The 15,787-nt window shown below is 32.6% G+C and overlaps 2 protein-coding genes across 5 annotated transcripts; one reads left to right on the top strand and one right to left on the bottom strand.

Moving 5' to 3' along the window:
* Positions 1-1,919: 1,919 nt before the first annotated feature.
* On the bottom strand, positions 1,920-5,078 carry LOC114194455 (peptide methionine sulfoxide reductase-like). 4 transcript variants are annotated; one of them, XM_028084679.1, is made up of 4 exons: positions 4,917-5,078; positions 4,653-4,679; positions 3,089-3,615; positions 1,920-2,478 (listed from the first exon to the last, which is right to left on the bottom strand). In XM_028084679.1, the coding sequence occupies exons 2-4, from the start codon at positions 4,669-4,671 to the stop codon at positions 2,227-2,229; spliced, it is 798 nt and encodes a 265-aa protein (XP_027940480.1). In that variant the 5' UTR covers positions 4,672-4,679; positions 4,917-5,078; the 3' UTR covers positions 1,920-2,226. The 4 variants fall into 4 exon arrangements, with proteins under 4 accessions (XP_027940480.1, XP_027940482.1, XP_027940479.1 ...); XM_028084681.1 differs by having other exon boundaries at positions 4,614-4,679; positions 4,917-5,060; XM_028084678.2 differs by having other exon boundaries at positions 3,089-3,618; positions 4,917-5,027.
* An 8,284-nt stretch (positions 5,079-13,362) lies between these two features.
* On the top strand, positions 13,363-13,921 carry LOC114193882 (uncharacterized). The gene has a single exon (XM_028083853.2). It carries the CDS (start codon positions 13,410-13,412, stop codon positions 13,674-13,676), a length of 267 nt encoding a protein of 88 aa, XP_027939654.1. The 5' UTR covers positions 13,363-13,409; the 3' UTR covers positions 13,677-13,921.
* Positions 13,922-15,787: the final 1,866 nt, after the last annotated feature.

The following is a 15,787-nucleotide window of genomic DNA, read 5'->3' as shown; positions in this document are numbered from 1 at the left end:
GTAAAAAAATTGAATTTTATTTTATACTTTAACTTGGATAAAGATCCTGCATGCATAAGTTATATATGTGTATCATTTGGTCATTTAACTCCCATAAGTTTAATACTTTCTAAAATACGTATAATTTGCATGCATTGCATTTTTAAGAAGCAAATACGTTTTAGTCTTATTATTATTATAATGTTATTAACATTGTTAAATTTTTCCTCTTTTATGATGTAAATAAGATTATTTACACTTAAATGAAATTGACCACCCAACATTTAAGATATTTTTCTTTTTCAATGTCATTACAAGTCATAGATTTGAGTTTTAACATTTGATATCTAATATTGTTGTAAGATATGACACGTACACAAAATCAAAGTATACCATCTAAAAAATCAATATTTTACGTATCATATAAATTAGAAAGAAAAATACTGACAATATATGATAACCCCTTTACCCAACTTGCATAGCTATATATCTCGAATCTTATCAATATTATTTATATAGTTTTGATATCATTAATAATACATACTTGATTTCATCATTCCTTTATTGACTTAAAAAGGTTCCATTATTAGTCTACTTTTGTTATTTTCACATCATAGTATTTAACTTTCTGACGTCTTTTTAGTTCACACAGAATAAAAGATAGCTGTATAACGATGACGATTACGTGCAAGAATACATGTTTTTGTCTATTTTTTTTATAATAAAATATTAAAAACAAAAATTAGTGAATTGATGTAAATACCATGGTTGAACAGTTATCTTTTAAAACATATAATCTGAGTCTTAAATTATTATATTCTTATTTTATTATGAAAATAAAGAATATGATGAAAATGCAGTGTGCAGTATATGTTGTCTGCATGCATGGAAAATTGGAAATGACAAGAGGGCACGTTCAGTGGGGACTTCATGTCCTTATATATTGCAATCATAATATTCTTTTCGTTACAAACTGGGATTGTAATGATAAATATAAGAAAATGAATAAAAAAAATACGATAACAATCAACCTCAAGAAAAATAATACAAAGTATTTTATAATTTGTTGTACAAGAATAATATTGATGACTGATATATAATTTAAAGAAAATTGCTGACAGTAGTATTTTTTTTCAGCTCAGTAATTGTCAAAGTGTGTTTAGTATTCTTCAGTACATGTTTTTCATATAAGCAGACAAAAAATGAAACTTCTATACATTTTCTTCTTTCTGTATCACCTTTTGTTCAGTTTAAAGAAAAACAACCTGATAAAACTGATACGTTAAATATAATTAGATGTCATAAAATGTGGTCGAACTAACTGAATGTGTGAACTAAAAATTGGACTTTCATCATGCTAGAGTTTTATTTTAGAAGTATATGGATTGAATTTAAGATTTAACCTTTTTCACATCGAGGAGATAGGTTGGTTTGTTGTTATCAAAATTAGAAAATTATACCAACAAAAAACTTTCTTCCTTTATTTGTTTCAGAAATAAAGTTTCATTGAGTAGTGGAAAAGCAGCACATGTGACAGTGAAAGAAAGGAATGGTTGTGCTGAATTTAATGGAAATGCAAGGTGATGACAGTACCTCCTCTTCTGCCCCCCACTTTCTCGTTTAATGTTTTGCTTTCTTTTTGTTTTCTAGCTCTGCTTCTTCATCTAAGAGATCAAAATTACAGAGAATATAACAAGTTATGTGATACTGCTGCATCTGCATGTGCATCAATAATTAATTACAATTGAACAAGATATTTTGTTAGGTCAGTTTTATGACCTACCCTATATGTTTCCTGCAGTTTCTAGTTTCTAGACCACTAAAACAATAGGACACATTTAACACTATTCCCTAACCTTCCTCCACAGTACACTTTTCCTTTCTTTTTCATAACATCACTTCCTAAGGTATCATAGGAATAAATAATTAAAACTACTTCGTTCAACAAAGACTACTTTAGTAATTTCTGTAGCTCAAGAAAGAAATCAATGTCTAGCTACAATGCAGGGATAGCTTCAAGTTATATTAGGACACCCTAAAATACAATACTTCAAAAGCAAAATTATTTCATATATAACGGACAATATACAGCTCTACAACAGAATCTATGGCCATGTCCATCTTCAACCTTCAACATGCACAAGCCTTGATGTATTACTTGCTAAAAAAAGTTACAAAAAATTATGGACTTTCAGCATCTGAAGAACCGGTGTCGTTGATCTTTGGTGGTGATTCCCTCTTTAACAATTAACCATAGCATCGGATTGGATCATTGCAACCTTTAGCAGCAGATTGCCCAAAACCAAACCGACCCCCTTTCTCAAGGTACTGTTGGTGGTACTCCTCTGCTCTGTAGAACTTCTTGGCAGGAAGAATCTCAGTAACAATCGTCCTGTTCAACTGCTTCTGCTGTTGTTCCAACGATTCCCTGGCAGCCTTCTCTTGCTCTTCCGTGTAGTAGTATATTCCAGATCTGTACTGTGTTCCCACATCATTCCCCTGCCACAGAGGACAAGATCAAATAAAAAAATTGTAAGTAAGTGCTCAAGAACTAGAATGTTCAATTCATGTGTGTGCACCTGCATATCATTAGAATGCATGGATTTGGATGAAAGAGTGAATTCAAGAAACAAAAGTATGCATGCACATTGAAATGGAAGATTTGAAAATAAATAAAATATATTGAAAAAAGAGAACAGAAGATTTGAAAATAAACTTCTCCAATCCGTCCATTTCACACCCTTGGAATAAACATCCGCAAAGAGCAAATAGAAGGTTACAATTGCCTAAACAACTATTACAAAGAGACCCCTGGAATTTTATTTGACCCATATTAGAACAGAATTTACAAAACAAGACTCAACTAGATAGCAAAATACAAACGTATCTGTTAAATACTGGCAAGTGCAACAAAGGGAGGAAAACCAAAATTACTGTAGACAAATCAACCATGGAATCAGAAAAGTGTTGGGAAAACATTTTCATTGGCGATACAAAGTCCACACTTATTCAAATCGGCAAAGTCTAGATATATCAATCAGAAACCAGTTTGACTACCTCAATTTAACATGACATGGTTAATAACACAAACCAAAAACTTTATATATACCTGTCTATTCAGAGTAGTAGGATCATGTCTAGCCCAGAACAAATCAAGCAGAGACTCATAGCTACAACTTTTGGGATCGTATTGAACTCTTACAACCTCTGAGTGGTTTGTGGACCCCGAACACACATCTTCATAGATTGGATTATGCACAAGCCCCTGGGTGTAACCAACCTCTGTCTTGGTCACCCCAGGCATCCTTTGGAAGGCCAACTCAACACCCCAAAAACAGCCAGCACCAAACTGCGCAAACTGCTGGCCTGGTGCTGGTATGTCATCATCTGGACCCTGAGGAATGGATGAATCCAAGTTCTCTGGTGCCCTTGCGCTGCCAAATCCAAGTTTGTTCAATAGGTTCATGGAGGGCTTGTTCACAGCAATGCTAGGACGAGTTTGGGAAAATAAGCCAGAACGCTTGACAGAAAACCTAGAAAGTGAGGGCAGGAACTTGGTTTTGGAAGGACCGGAGAGGGAAGAAGAAACAAACACTGAAAGGGAATTGGACGTGGTGGTATAGCTGCTGCTGATTGCTGCTAAGCATTTTAGTAACATGAGAATTCTTTTCTAGAATAAATAACCAATTAAAAAATGCGTTTGTATATATGAAAGAAACAAAAGAGCCACCAAATCATGATGATGCCAAAACTGAAGTTACAAATTTCAACAAATAATCAAAAGCTTAAAACTTCTTAATCTTGAATGACTTATGTTGATCCATATGGGGGTTATTTTATTACTATAGCACAAATTTTATATAGGAAGGAACAGGGAAAATATAGTGGATACCTTTGACTTGAACAAATATTTTCTGCTTTCTTTTGAATTCTTACCCATTATTACAAAAATATCATCAAATACTGTGCTAGGACCAAATATAATTTGTTGAGCATTGAACATGCAAGATTTTTATAATTATGAAAATAAAAATTGAAGGCAGAAAACATTTTCTCAAGACTCAAACCAAACAAACTAAGACTCCCACCAATATATGTTTTAGTCCTAATCTTATATACATATTTTTATTATATCATCTGTATGTACGCGAATGACACCAAGAATGGACCACAAACTCCACAAACTGCAGACTCATATACAACTGTGCCTACTGTTCAACATTGATTTAACACTTGAAATTGCCACTTTATTTTATTCAAATTAAAAAATTAGCTGAAGTTTTTTCTTTCATGCATGTAGATAAAAACAAGTCTTTGTTACAAAATAAAGAAGTTATTTATGGTTTAACTATTACCACTAACTTGGGGGAAGATAAAATGATATACATAGTACTATTATAAGCTTATCATTTCATAGAATTTTCCGTCAGGCTAGCTGCGCAACAAATGGAAATTCGCATCGGGTCAAACATTGTGATAACAAATAAATATTATATCTTCTTCATGCTCCAATGCTTCACAGAAATTGGGAATTGCAACAGAATCACTTACAACACAGTAAAACAAAACCACACTCACATGGCCCAGAATTTTTAATAGAATTGGGAACATGAATATGAAGGAAATATGCCCACCAAATAGTAAATGAAATGAAATCCAATATCAACTCATACCTGCTCCACAAATTCTCATCTTCAACCCTTCAACAAATTACTCGAATCAATCTCCAAACAATAACAATAAGAAAGATAAAGACAACTTTTTTAACACTAAAAAGAAAAATTGAACAGAAATAAAAAGAACCCACAATCCCCTTTTTACTTCAAGATTAAAGGGAAGAGGGTAATGGGAGAGATGATTTTGAAAAACAAGAGAGAATAAGTAACTGGAGAATGGAAAACTAAAAGTAAAAAATAAAAAAGGAAAAAAAAACGTACCCAAATGAGAGCAGAAGAGAGGAATCGAAAGCTGGTTGATGATGGAGAAGGAAGATGAGGATTTAATCACTGCATAAAGAACGAGTCTTGACGCTGAACTACTATGGTTTCTCTCTCTCTCTCTCCTGGCATTAATGGTAAAAAGACTTAAAAACCCCTCCTCAACTTAACGCAAAGAACGGCTTAACCCTTTAAAGGGTAAAGGATAAGCATGTCATTTCAATGTCAAAATCACATTAAAATCCCTTCGCGTAGCGTCTAGAATATTACAGAAATTAGTGCATGTAAGGGCTACACGTCATGAAATATCGTTCATATATTTTTGTTCACGTTTAAAGTAAAAATTTGAATAAAATTATATATAAAGCGAGAAATTTAAATATATTTACTTTCTATTAAATTAATTAAAATACATTGTATATTAATAATTGTTTTCTGTTATAAAATAAAGGTAATAAGAGAGACAAAGGAGAGGAAGAATAGAGAATGAGAGAGTAGGGAGCAACTTCTGGTTTTATGTGTGTCTCATTACTGATAGGACGAGTCCTATTTATAGGTACAATATGGTAACCCAGAAAGGATATAAAATCAAATAGTAAATACAAAATATTACATCATAAAGAGTAATGAATAATATGATTATCAATCATATGAGTAATTGTATAAATCAATGGACGACCATTAATTCATAACACTCCCCCTTGGGTGTCCATTGATAAAAGAATGTGCCTCGTTAAAACCTTACTAGGAAAAACCCTTTGGGATAAAAACCTAGTGAAGGAAAAAGAGTACATCATTCTATATAATATTGTTCTTTGCATCTTCTAATTTCTCCCCCTCATGTAAACTTACATCATTAAGATGGCGGAGTCCAATCCTATGAACCAATTGCTCAAAAGTTCTCCTTGGCAAAGACTTTGTAAATAAATCTGCTAGATTTTCACATGAGCGAATCTTTTGGATCTCTACATCACCATTTCTTTGAAGATCATGAGTGAAAAAGAATTTTGGAAGAATATGTTTTGTTCTGTCTCCTTTAATATATCCTTCTTTCAATTGAGCAATGCATGCACTATTGTCTTCATATATCGTTGTTGGTTTCATTTTTCCCAAGGATAAACCACAAGTTTGTCGCACATGTTGAATTATAGACCTTAACCAAACACATTCACGACTTGCCTCATGTAATGCTAAAATTTCTGCATGATTTGACGATGTTGCTGTTATTGTTTGTTTCACAGATCGCCATGAAATCGCTGTGCCACCACATGTGAACAAATATCCTGTTTGTGATCGACCATTATGAGGATCTGATAAATAACCTGCATCTGCATAACCCATTAGATCTAATTTTGAATCATTTGGGTAAAACAAGCCCATATTCATAGTGCCTTTAAGGTAACGGAGTATTTGTTTTACTCCATTCCAATGTCTTCTTGTAGGTGAAGAACTATATCTTGCTAACAAATTTACAGCAAATGCTATATCGGGTCGAGTATAATTAGCAAGATACATTAGTGCTCCTATAGCACTAAGATATGGTACTTCAGGACCAAGTAGTTCTTCATCTTTTTCTTGAGGTCTAAAAGGGTCTTTATCAACATCTAATGACCTCACCACCATTGGAGTGCATAGTGAATGTGATTTGTCCATATAGAACTTTTTAAGCACTTTCGTTATATAAGCTTCTTGATGTACAAGAACACCTTTGTTTAAATACTCAATTTGTAATCCCAAACAAAACTTTGTCCTTCCAAGATCCTTCATCTCAAATTCTTTCTTTAAACAATCAATTGCCTTTGTGAGCTCATTAGGAGTTCCAACTATGTTTATGTCATCTACATAAACAGCAATTATGGTAAATTCATTCTCGGATCTTTTCATATAAATACAAGGACAAATAGGGTCATTTTTATACCCTTCCTTTAATAAGTACTCACTTAGACGGTTATACCACATACGTCCTGATTGTTTCAATCCATAAAGGGACTTATTCAATTTTATTGAATAATCCTTTTTAGAATTTGCTTTGTTGGGCACATTAAATCCTTCAGGGAGTTTCATATAAATATCATTTTCCAAAGAGCCATACAAATAGGCTGTAACAACATCCATGAGGTGCAAATTCAAACCTTCTTGTGCAACAAGGCTAATTAAATATCTAAATGTTGTTGCATCCAATACTGGAGAATATGTCTCCTCAAAATCAATACCAGGTCTTTGTGAAAAACCTTGAGCAACTAACCGTGCTTTGTATCTAACAATTTCACCATTCTCATTTCGTTTTTGTACAAAAACCCATCTGTACCCAATAGGTTTTACACCCTCAGGTGTGCGAACTACAGGTCCAAAAACCTTTCGTTTAGCAAGCGAATCTAATTCTGCTTGGATTGCATCTTTCCATTTTGGCCAATCATTTCTTTGCCGACAATCTTCAATTGTCATTGGTTCTTGATCATCATTGTCACTTATGACATCCTTTGCTACATTATATGCAAAAACCTCGTCAATATTGACTTTATTTCGATTCCATATTTTATGATTCATGACATAATTTATTGAGATCTCATCATTTTCAACAATTTCAGGTACCTGAGGTTCTTCTGGAACCGAATCATTGATTATGTCAAAAGAATCTTTTGGGACTTTTACCCCCTCGATTAGGCCATCTTGCCTTTTTTCCCTTTTTCTCACACGAGGATTTTTATCTTTGGAACCCAAAGGCCTACCACGCTTTAGGCGTGTTTGAGATTCATTTGCTATATTAGATTGTCCAACAGGAATATCAATTCTGATTGGAGTATTAGCAGCGGGTATATGCGACTTAGTTACCCTTTTTGTGTCAGTAAAAGCATCTGGTAATTGGTTGGCCAATTTTTGTAAATGAATTATCCGTTGAACTTCTAGTTCACACTCTTTTGTACGAGGATCAAGATGAGATAATGATAATTCATTCCAACCAATATCTTTTTCCAGTTTCTTTCTTTCTCCCCCTAACGTTGGAAAAATTGATTCATCAAAATGACTATCAGCAAATCGAGCTGTAAATAAGTCACCTGTTGATGGTTCAAGATATTTTATTATCGATGGAGAATCAACATATATTCCCAAACGTCTTTGAGGACCCATCATAGTCCTTTTTGGTGGGGAAATTGGGACATATACAGCACACCCAAAAATTCTTAAATGAGAAATATTTGGTTGTTGACCAAAAACCAACTGTAAAGGAGAGTATTTGTGATAACTTGTTGGTCTGATGCGAATCAATACTGCAGCATGCAGAATTGCATATCCCCAAGTAGTCATTGGAAGATTAGCTTTCATAAGTAAAGGTCGTGCAATCAATTTTAGACGTTTTATCAATGATTCTGCAAGTCCATTTTGAGTATGAACATGTGCTACTGGATGTTCAACTTCAATTCCAATTGACATACAATACTCATTAAAAGCATGAGATGTAAATTCACCAGCATTATCAAGACGAATTTTCTTAATTGGATAATCTGGGAAGTGGGCTCTTAACTTGATCAATTGTGCTAATAACTTAGCAAATGCTTGATTTCGAGTTGATAGTAAACAAATATGTGACCATCTAGTGGACGCATCAATTAATACCATGAAATATCTAAATGATCCACATGGTGGGTGTATTGGACCACAAATATCACCTTGTATTCGTTCTAAAAATGAGATTGACTCATTTCTAATTTTTTCTGGTGATGGTCTTATTATCAATTTTCCCTGCGAACATGCAGTACATGAGAAATCATTGGACTGAAGAAGCTTTTGACTTTTAAGTGGATGTCCACATGAGTTTTCAGCTATTTTTCGCATCATGATATATCCAGGATGACCCAACCGATCATGCCAAACAAGAAATTCATTCTTATTTGTAAGCTTCTGGCTTACAATAACATGCGTCTCAATCGCATTAATATATGTGTAGTACAAGCCATAAGAGAAGGCTGATAATTTCTCCAATACACATTTTTTATTTGACTCAATTTGAGTGATATAAAGATATTCAACATCTCCTTCATTATTTGTCTCAATATGATATCCATTTAGACGAATATCCTTGAAACTTAATAAGTTTCTATTGGACTTAGGAGAATAAAATGCATTTTTAATATGCAATCTTGTACCTCTTGGCAGAAGTACTGTAGCTCTTCCAGAGCCTTCAATTATATTTGTAGTACCAGAAATAGTACTAACATTGACTTCTCGCATTACCAAAGTAGAGAAAAATTTATTACTCTTGAGAATTGTATGAGTTGTTGCACTATCAGCAAGGCACAGATCCTCATCATTGGTGTTAATGCCAATATTCATTCTTCATATAAACATAAATATCAATATTAGAGATTACTTTGTAAGAGGAGAGAAAGAAAAAAAAAATAAAATAGAGGATTTTATTCATAAAAACATAAAAACTTGTACATATAAAAGCAACATGAATTAAATATAAAACATTGTCTTAAAAATTAATCATAAAATAAAACTATTTTCTAACACTCCCATCACCAATAAGGTGATCAATGCTTCCATCGGGTTTAGAAAAGAAATCACCAATATCAAGATGAGTAGTATCCATATGACCATAATCAGAATCACCATCTTCATAAGCAAAGTGTGTTTCTACATTCTTCTTTTTAAGTGATTCTTGGTAAAGTTCAACAAGATGCTTTGGTGTATAACAGGCACGGGTCCAATGACCTTTACTACCACAACGGTAACATATATTTTCAGCCTTTTTGCCATTATTTTCACCCCTTTCTTTTTCCTTTTTCGCATTCTTGTTCCACTTCTGTTGATGAAGTTTCTCTTTGAAATTTCCTTTATAACCATGTCCACGACCATGATTAATAGCACGACCACGACCACGACCATGGCTACGACCACGGCCAAAATTACGACCACGATTATTATTATGGTCTTGACCTCGTCCATGATTATATGGATCAGATGTTGCTGCATTCACTTCTGGGAATGGAGCAGAACCAGTTGGTCGGGCCTCATGATTTTTCATCAAGAGCTCATTATTTTGTTCAGCCACAAGAAGGCATGAAATCAATTCAGAATATTTGTGAAAACCTTTTTCACGATACTGTTGTTGCAAAAGCAAATTAGTTGCATGAAAAGTTGAGAATGTTTTTTCCAACATATCTTCATCAGTAATTCTTTCTCCACATAGAGTCAATTGAGAAGTAATTCTAAACATTGCAGAATTATATTCACTTACAGTTTTAAAATCTTGCAACCGTAAATGCATCCAATCATAACGAGCTTTTGGCAAAATCACGGTCTTTTGATGGTCATATCTTTCTTTTAAATTTTTCCATAGTACAGAAGGGTCTTTTATAGTAAGGTATTCAATTTTCAACCCTTCATGAAGATGGCGACGAAGGAAAATCATAGCTTTAGCTTTATCTTGTTCAGATGCTTTATTTCCTTCTTTAATAGCATCACCCAGACCCATTGCATCTAGATGAATCTCAGCATCTAAAATCCATGATAAATAATTGTCCCCCGAAATATCAAGGGCCGCAAATTCAAGCTTTGCAAGATTTGACATGTTTTAGAACTTGATTAAGGAATATAGAGCGTTGTTCTTAGGGAGAAAGAAAAAAAAATATGCCTTCACGCTCAGTTGGATAACCCTCGTGCTGATAACGTGTTATAAAATAAAGGTAATAAGAGAGACAAAGGAGAGGAAGAATAGAGAATGAGAGAGTAGGGAGCAACTTCTGGTTTTATGTGTGTCTCATTACTGATAGGACGAGTCCTATTTATAGGTACAATATGGTAACCCAGAAAGGATATAAAATCAAATAGTAAATACAAAATATTACATCATAAAGAGTAATGAATAATATGATTATCAATCATATGAGTAATTGTATAAATCAATGGACGACCATTAATTCATAACATTTTCAATGTTGTTGAATAATTTGAACCAATTTTTTTCTGGAAATTAATATCATAGTTATTAAAAAAAATGCTTTTAGACAAGGAAGATACGTTTGGTTCTATATGTAAATTATTCTAAGAATGTGCATGAAAAGACCAATTATTTAAAATAGTATTTTCCAAGCTAGATTAAATACTATTCTTTAATAGACACTGTAATATAAAGTATCTAGTTATTGAAGTTGGGCACTCTCTTGAAAGATTGAGTTTGGGCCTTGTAAAGCCCATAGTGAATTACTACTGGCGCGTAAATTTAGCCCAGAATTGAGCCCATTAACTCAAGTGAATAAAATAAAAAATAATAATTGAACTAGGCTATTTGCTTCTTGCACTCCTACAATTACTAACTTTTTTCTCTTTACATTACGAAAAGACTCAAACACCCTTAATCGCTGCACCACACCATATCATCACCGCCGGTGCCGCACCGCTGCAGCAGGGAGAAAGAAGAGAAGGAAAACGTTGTTGAAAAGAAAGAAAGAAAAGAAAAGAAAAATGTAAAAAATAAAGAAAGAAGTTTTTTTTTTTTTTCATTTAAACATGCAAGAATTAGGCACACAATCTTGGTAATTCTTTTTGACTTTTACTGATTAATATTTTCTTAATTCATGCTTAAAAAAAACAAAACCGTGATTTGATTTTTCAATAATTAAGTAAAACGATCAATCAACATCTGCTACACGCAGTGATTTTTAATCATAATTGTGGAAAATTAATTAGCAAATAAAACCTAATTGTTTTCATTTGATTAATTTAAATACTAACTCGCGTCTTCTGCAAAACACTATCATATTCATTTAAATCTTAAGCATGCAATTCAGTCTAAAAAGCTGTGACATAAAAGCAACTCAAAATAATATTTTAGCAAAAGAATGCAGCCAATTGCTGCTTAATTGAGACTTAAGAAGTCAAAGTGAAGATAGTGGTCAACATTGGGCAAGTTAAAAAAAGACACATTTAAAGTTCATAAAAACAGAAAAAAAAAAACATATTTAACGTAAAAAAAAAAAAACATTATAAGTTGTTAAATTTGTAGTAATTTTGAATTTTACAATGTAGCATGTTTATAGCAAAAGAAAATGGTGTGCGCTTCGCATATTGTACCTTAAATATGAAAGTTCGCGAGATTCCTTTCGTTGGCGTTTCAACGTGGTGTCCTCGTGTAGAGTAAAAGTTAGAGTTTGGTGAACTTAATTGCTTTTTATATGATTAAACTCGAAGCACGATTGCAATTTGCATGTTATGGATTTTGACTATTTCTTTGTTTATTATTGAATGTATTTTCCACAAGAGTCGTGTAGGGAGTATATACAAGCTTCATATGTAATCATGCTTGTGATGATGATAACAAAAAAAAGTGCGTTTGGATAAGCGAAATAGGATCTGCACGTGAAAGAAAGCTACCCAAACAGCACCTTCAATCACAGATTCCTTTCCCTAATTTGTGTTCACACTTCACTCTGCTACTTTCATTTAAAAAATGCCTCTCATTTATCCCTTTCATACCTAAAACCTACCAATTAGTTTAGCTTTATGGTCCCACCACGTTATTTTCACCTTCACCAACTTATATTTATCAAAATATGTCATGGAATATAACAATTTGTTAAGAATCACGTAATAACAAAACTTCTTAAAGCATAATCATCTTTATAAACAAGAACAAAAATCGGTAAAAATCCTATATTGACAAGAGATAAGACCAATTCATAATATATAAGTGGGTGCAATCTTCACTTTACAAGTCGGTTTTGTGGAATTGAGTTAGGCTTAAAGTTCACTTTTAACCTGGTATTAGAATTAAGTTAAAGCCTATTCTAACGAACTTTCTTGGACATTCTGTTTCATTCGTTATTAAACCGCTAATGAACCACCAAATAAATTTACAAAAATTGCAAAAATCTTATGAACATATTCATAATTCTTTATCAATGTATTAATGTATTAAGATGATCACTCTCAGAATAACTCTTTATTTTCATTATAATTTTTTTCTTCCCATTATAAACGAACAAGAAGTAGGTTTCTCTCTCACACACACAATTAAAAATGATGAAATTAATATAAATAGAAAAAGTTTTGGGAAGATATAGATTCCGAGCCAAAGTTCCGTTCACACCTGAAAACTTTGGTTTGAACATTTCATCGCTGGCAACATCAAAGCAACACAGTTGTTTCATTTGAAGGGTTTGACTTTTCATGGTTAGCACAATTTACAAAACTTGGCTAAATTTCTTTAATTGTTTTAATAATATTATTTTTCACAATAAAACTTTATATTAAACGTTAATACATAATTATAATTTTGATCAAAAGAAACATTAATATTAAGCCGCGCGTCGGTTCCAATGTGATCCCGTAAGATGCTGCATTTAAGTCCGTTGGAGTCAAAGGGGCCCACACTTGCCACGTATGAAATCCGACGTGGCCTTTTCATTTTTCACATTTATATATATATGGGCAATCATATCACCAACCTCTTACCTTCATCTTCTTTCTCTCCGTCTGTAGGAAAAAAAAATGGGAAATTGCTTAAGGCGCGAGGGTTACGGCGCCGCCGCGGCGGAGGAGGAGTGGGAGGATTTTGCGGCGGAGAAGTTTTCTTACGGCGGTGGTAGGAAAGCGACGAGAGAGGTTAAGATAAAGATCACGAAGAAACAGTTGGAGGAGTTGGTTGGTAAAGTGGAGGTGAAGGAGTTGAGAGTGGAACAGGTTTTGGCACAATTCATCGATCAATCGATGGAACGGCCATGGAGGCCTGCTCTTCAGAGCATTCCAGAACATTAATAAATGTATTTTGATGGATCCATGGAGCAGTGAATTGAGCCTGTTCTTGGTTCAATCCTTCCATACATGCACACTCTTAGGGTTTTGTTTTGGGAATCTTAATGTAACTCATATTTTTTTCTTTCTTTTTCTGTAAATATTTGATCATCCAGAACATCTTTGCTTCCTTGATTTTCTTTCCTTCTCTCTTGATCAATACAATATTGTAACTAATCACTCCTAATAGAAGGTGAATTTTTGTAATATTTTTTTTTTCCTGATCATAATGTTTGTGCATAGCAAGTGTTTGATAAAATTCTTCTGTGACATGGGCACTGGGTTATAGTGGCCAGGTGGCAACCACTTTCATTCTTCAACAACTTTGAGTGATGAGTGGCGTGAATGGTTGTGAGATTCGCTTTCACAATTTGTCTCCACCAAATTGAAATAGTTTAATCATATTAGTCACAATTATAGCAGCATTGAAGTCGACGAGATAGGAGATTTGTGTTTTATAAAAAAAGCTTGGTGAGATCTTCGAAAAGCATGAAAATGAAAAATATTGTGTTAGACTTTTGACTGTGTTTACCATTTGCTCCGAAAGCCTGACTCATTATTTTAGAAATGTTGTGTGGCGTTACGTTAAAGGCTGAATGATTAACAAAACATTGCACAGTAATTTGTTTTTTTCTCCTTTATTAATGACATTGTTCAAACTTAAGAATTTCTTCACCAGGTGCTGTTGAGTTTTTCAACAAACAATGAAAAGCTATCACTTTCAAGATACCCTGGTTCATCTTTGACTTGTTAAAACACTCTTACAATGGATGCAATTGGTAGACATATGAAGAAGAAGAAGAAGATTATGAAGTTTTAGACAGTGAAAAAGGTTCCAAAGATGATGGGGCAACCAAATGTATTTGTGGTGACTATTGAAATTTGGTGGTTGATGAATAATGAAGAATTGGTGAGAGATTTGTGGATAGAATAAGATCTCAAATTCTGAGTTCACACTCTGATCCTAACCTAAGTCCAACCACCAGTGTTGTCTTCTACTTTGCCGGCACTACTTCAATCTTTCAAATAAAATATATGGCTATTATTATAACAACATTCAATTCAAATTATCACCTTTAATTTAAGATTATAAATGAAAAAGTATATCTATTTAATTTCAGAAAAATAATTTTCATGTTATATTTCAATTTCATCTTATAATATTTTCTTACTTTACTTAATTGATATATCAAACTCACATAATATATATGAAGATATATGTTAATATTGAGATGACAAATTATTTGAAACAATTTTTTGGTGTTTAATATTTATTTTGTTTTACAATATATTAATATTTTCACCGGTTTTGTTTGTATGACGTTCATGTGGCATATATATTACCTCATTAATACGTCACTCTTTCGATCTCAACACTACTGATATTAGTAATCTTCAGTTGACATTATATATATAAATATATATATATATATATATATATATATATATATATATATATATATATATATATATAATTGTTATTGAAAAAGATGTTGCATTTATCTTCTTGTAATTGCATTATGTAAATGACCAATAGGAATATATCACTGCAATTTGCAAATGCATTGAGTCATTATTTTATTGGTATAAAAGTGTTGAAAGATGTGTGTATAACTAAACTATTTTCAAGATGAAATGTGGCTAAAAATAAAAACAAATAACACTGACACCATGTGATAATGACCTTGTTTAAGTTGTATGTATATGGGATACATTGAACTATTCGTCTTTTACAACAAAAATAGTATTTTTAGTACATGTAATGTAGCTCATGTATTGCACATGACAATATTTTTTATATATAATTAAAATTTGTATCAAATGGATATTTTATTATATAGTTAAATAGTTGACTTTTACAGTAAGTAAATGCTTTTGACTATTTATAAACTGTATTTAAAATTATGGTAAATAATTTGAAGTTTTATAGTATAAGATTAATTTAATTGTTGGTGATAACATAAAAAGTCGTTTGACATAGATAATTGATTAACATTGAACAACAATAAAAAGAAAAAAAAATTAAATGTCGGAAGAGTTATTGAGTTGTTTGGATGAACTTCATGAGAAAAACT

The sequence above is a fragment of the Vigna unguiculata genome, chromosome 8 (genome assembly GCF_037176805.1).
Source record: "Vigna unguiculata cultivar grain cowpea cultivar isolate G323 ecotype 2 chromosome 8, ASM3717680v1, whole genome shotgun sequence".
NCBI lineage: Eukaryota > Viridiplantae > Streptophyta > Magnoliopsida > Fabales > Fabaceae > Vigna > Vigna unguiculata.
Note: the sequence above shows the minus strand (reverse complement) of the source record. Positions and strands in the feature narration are given on the sequence as shown.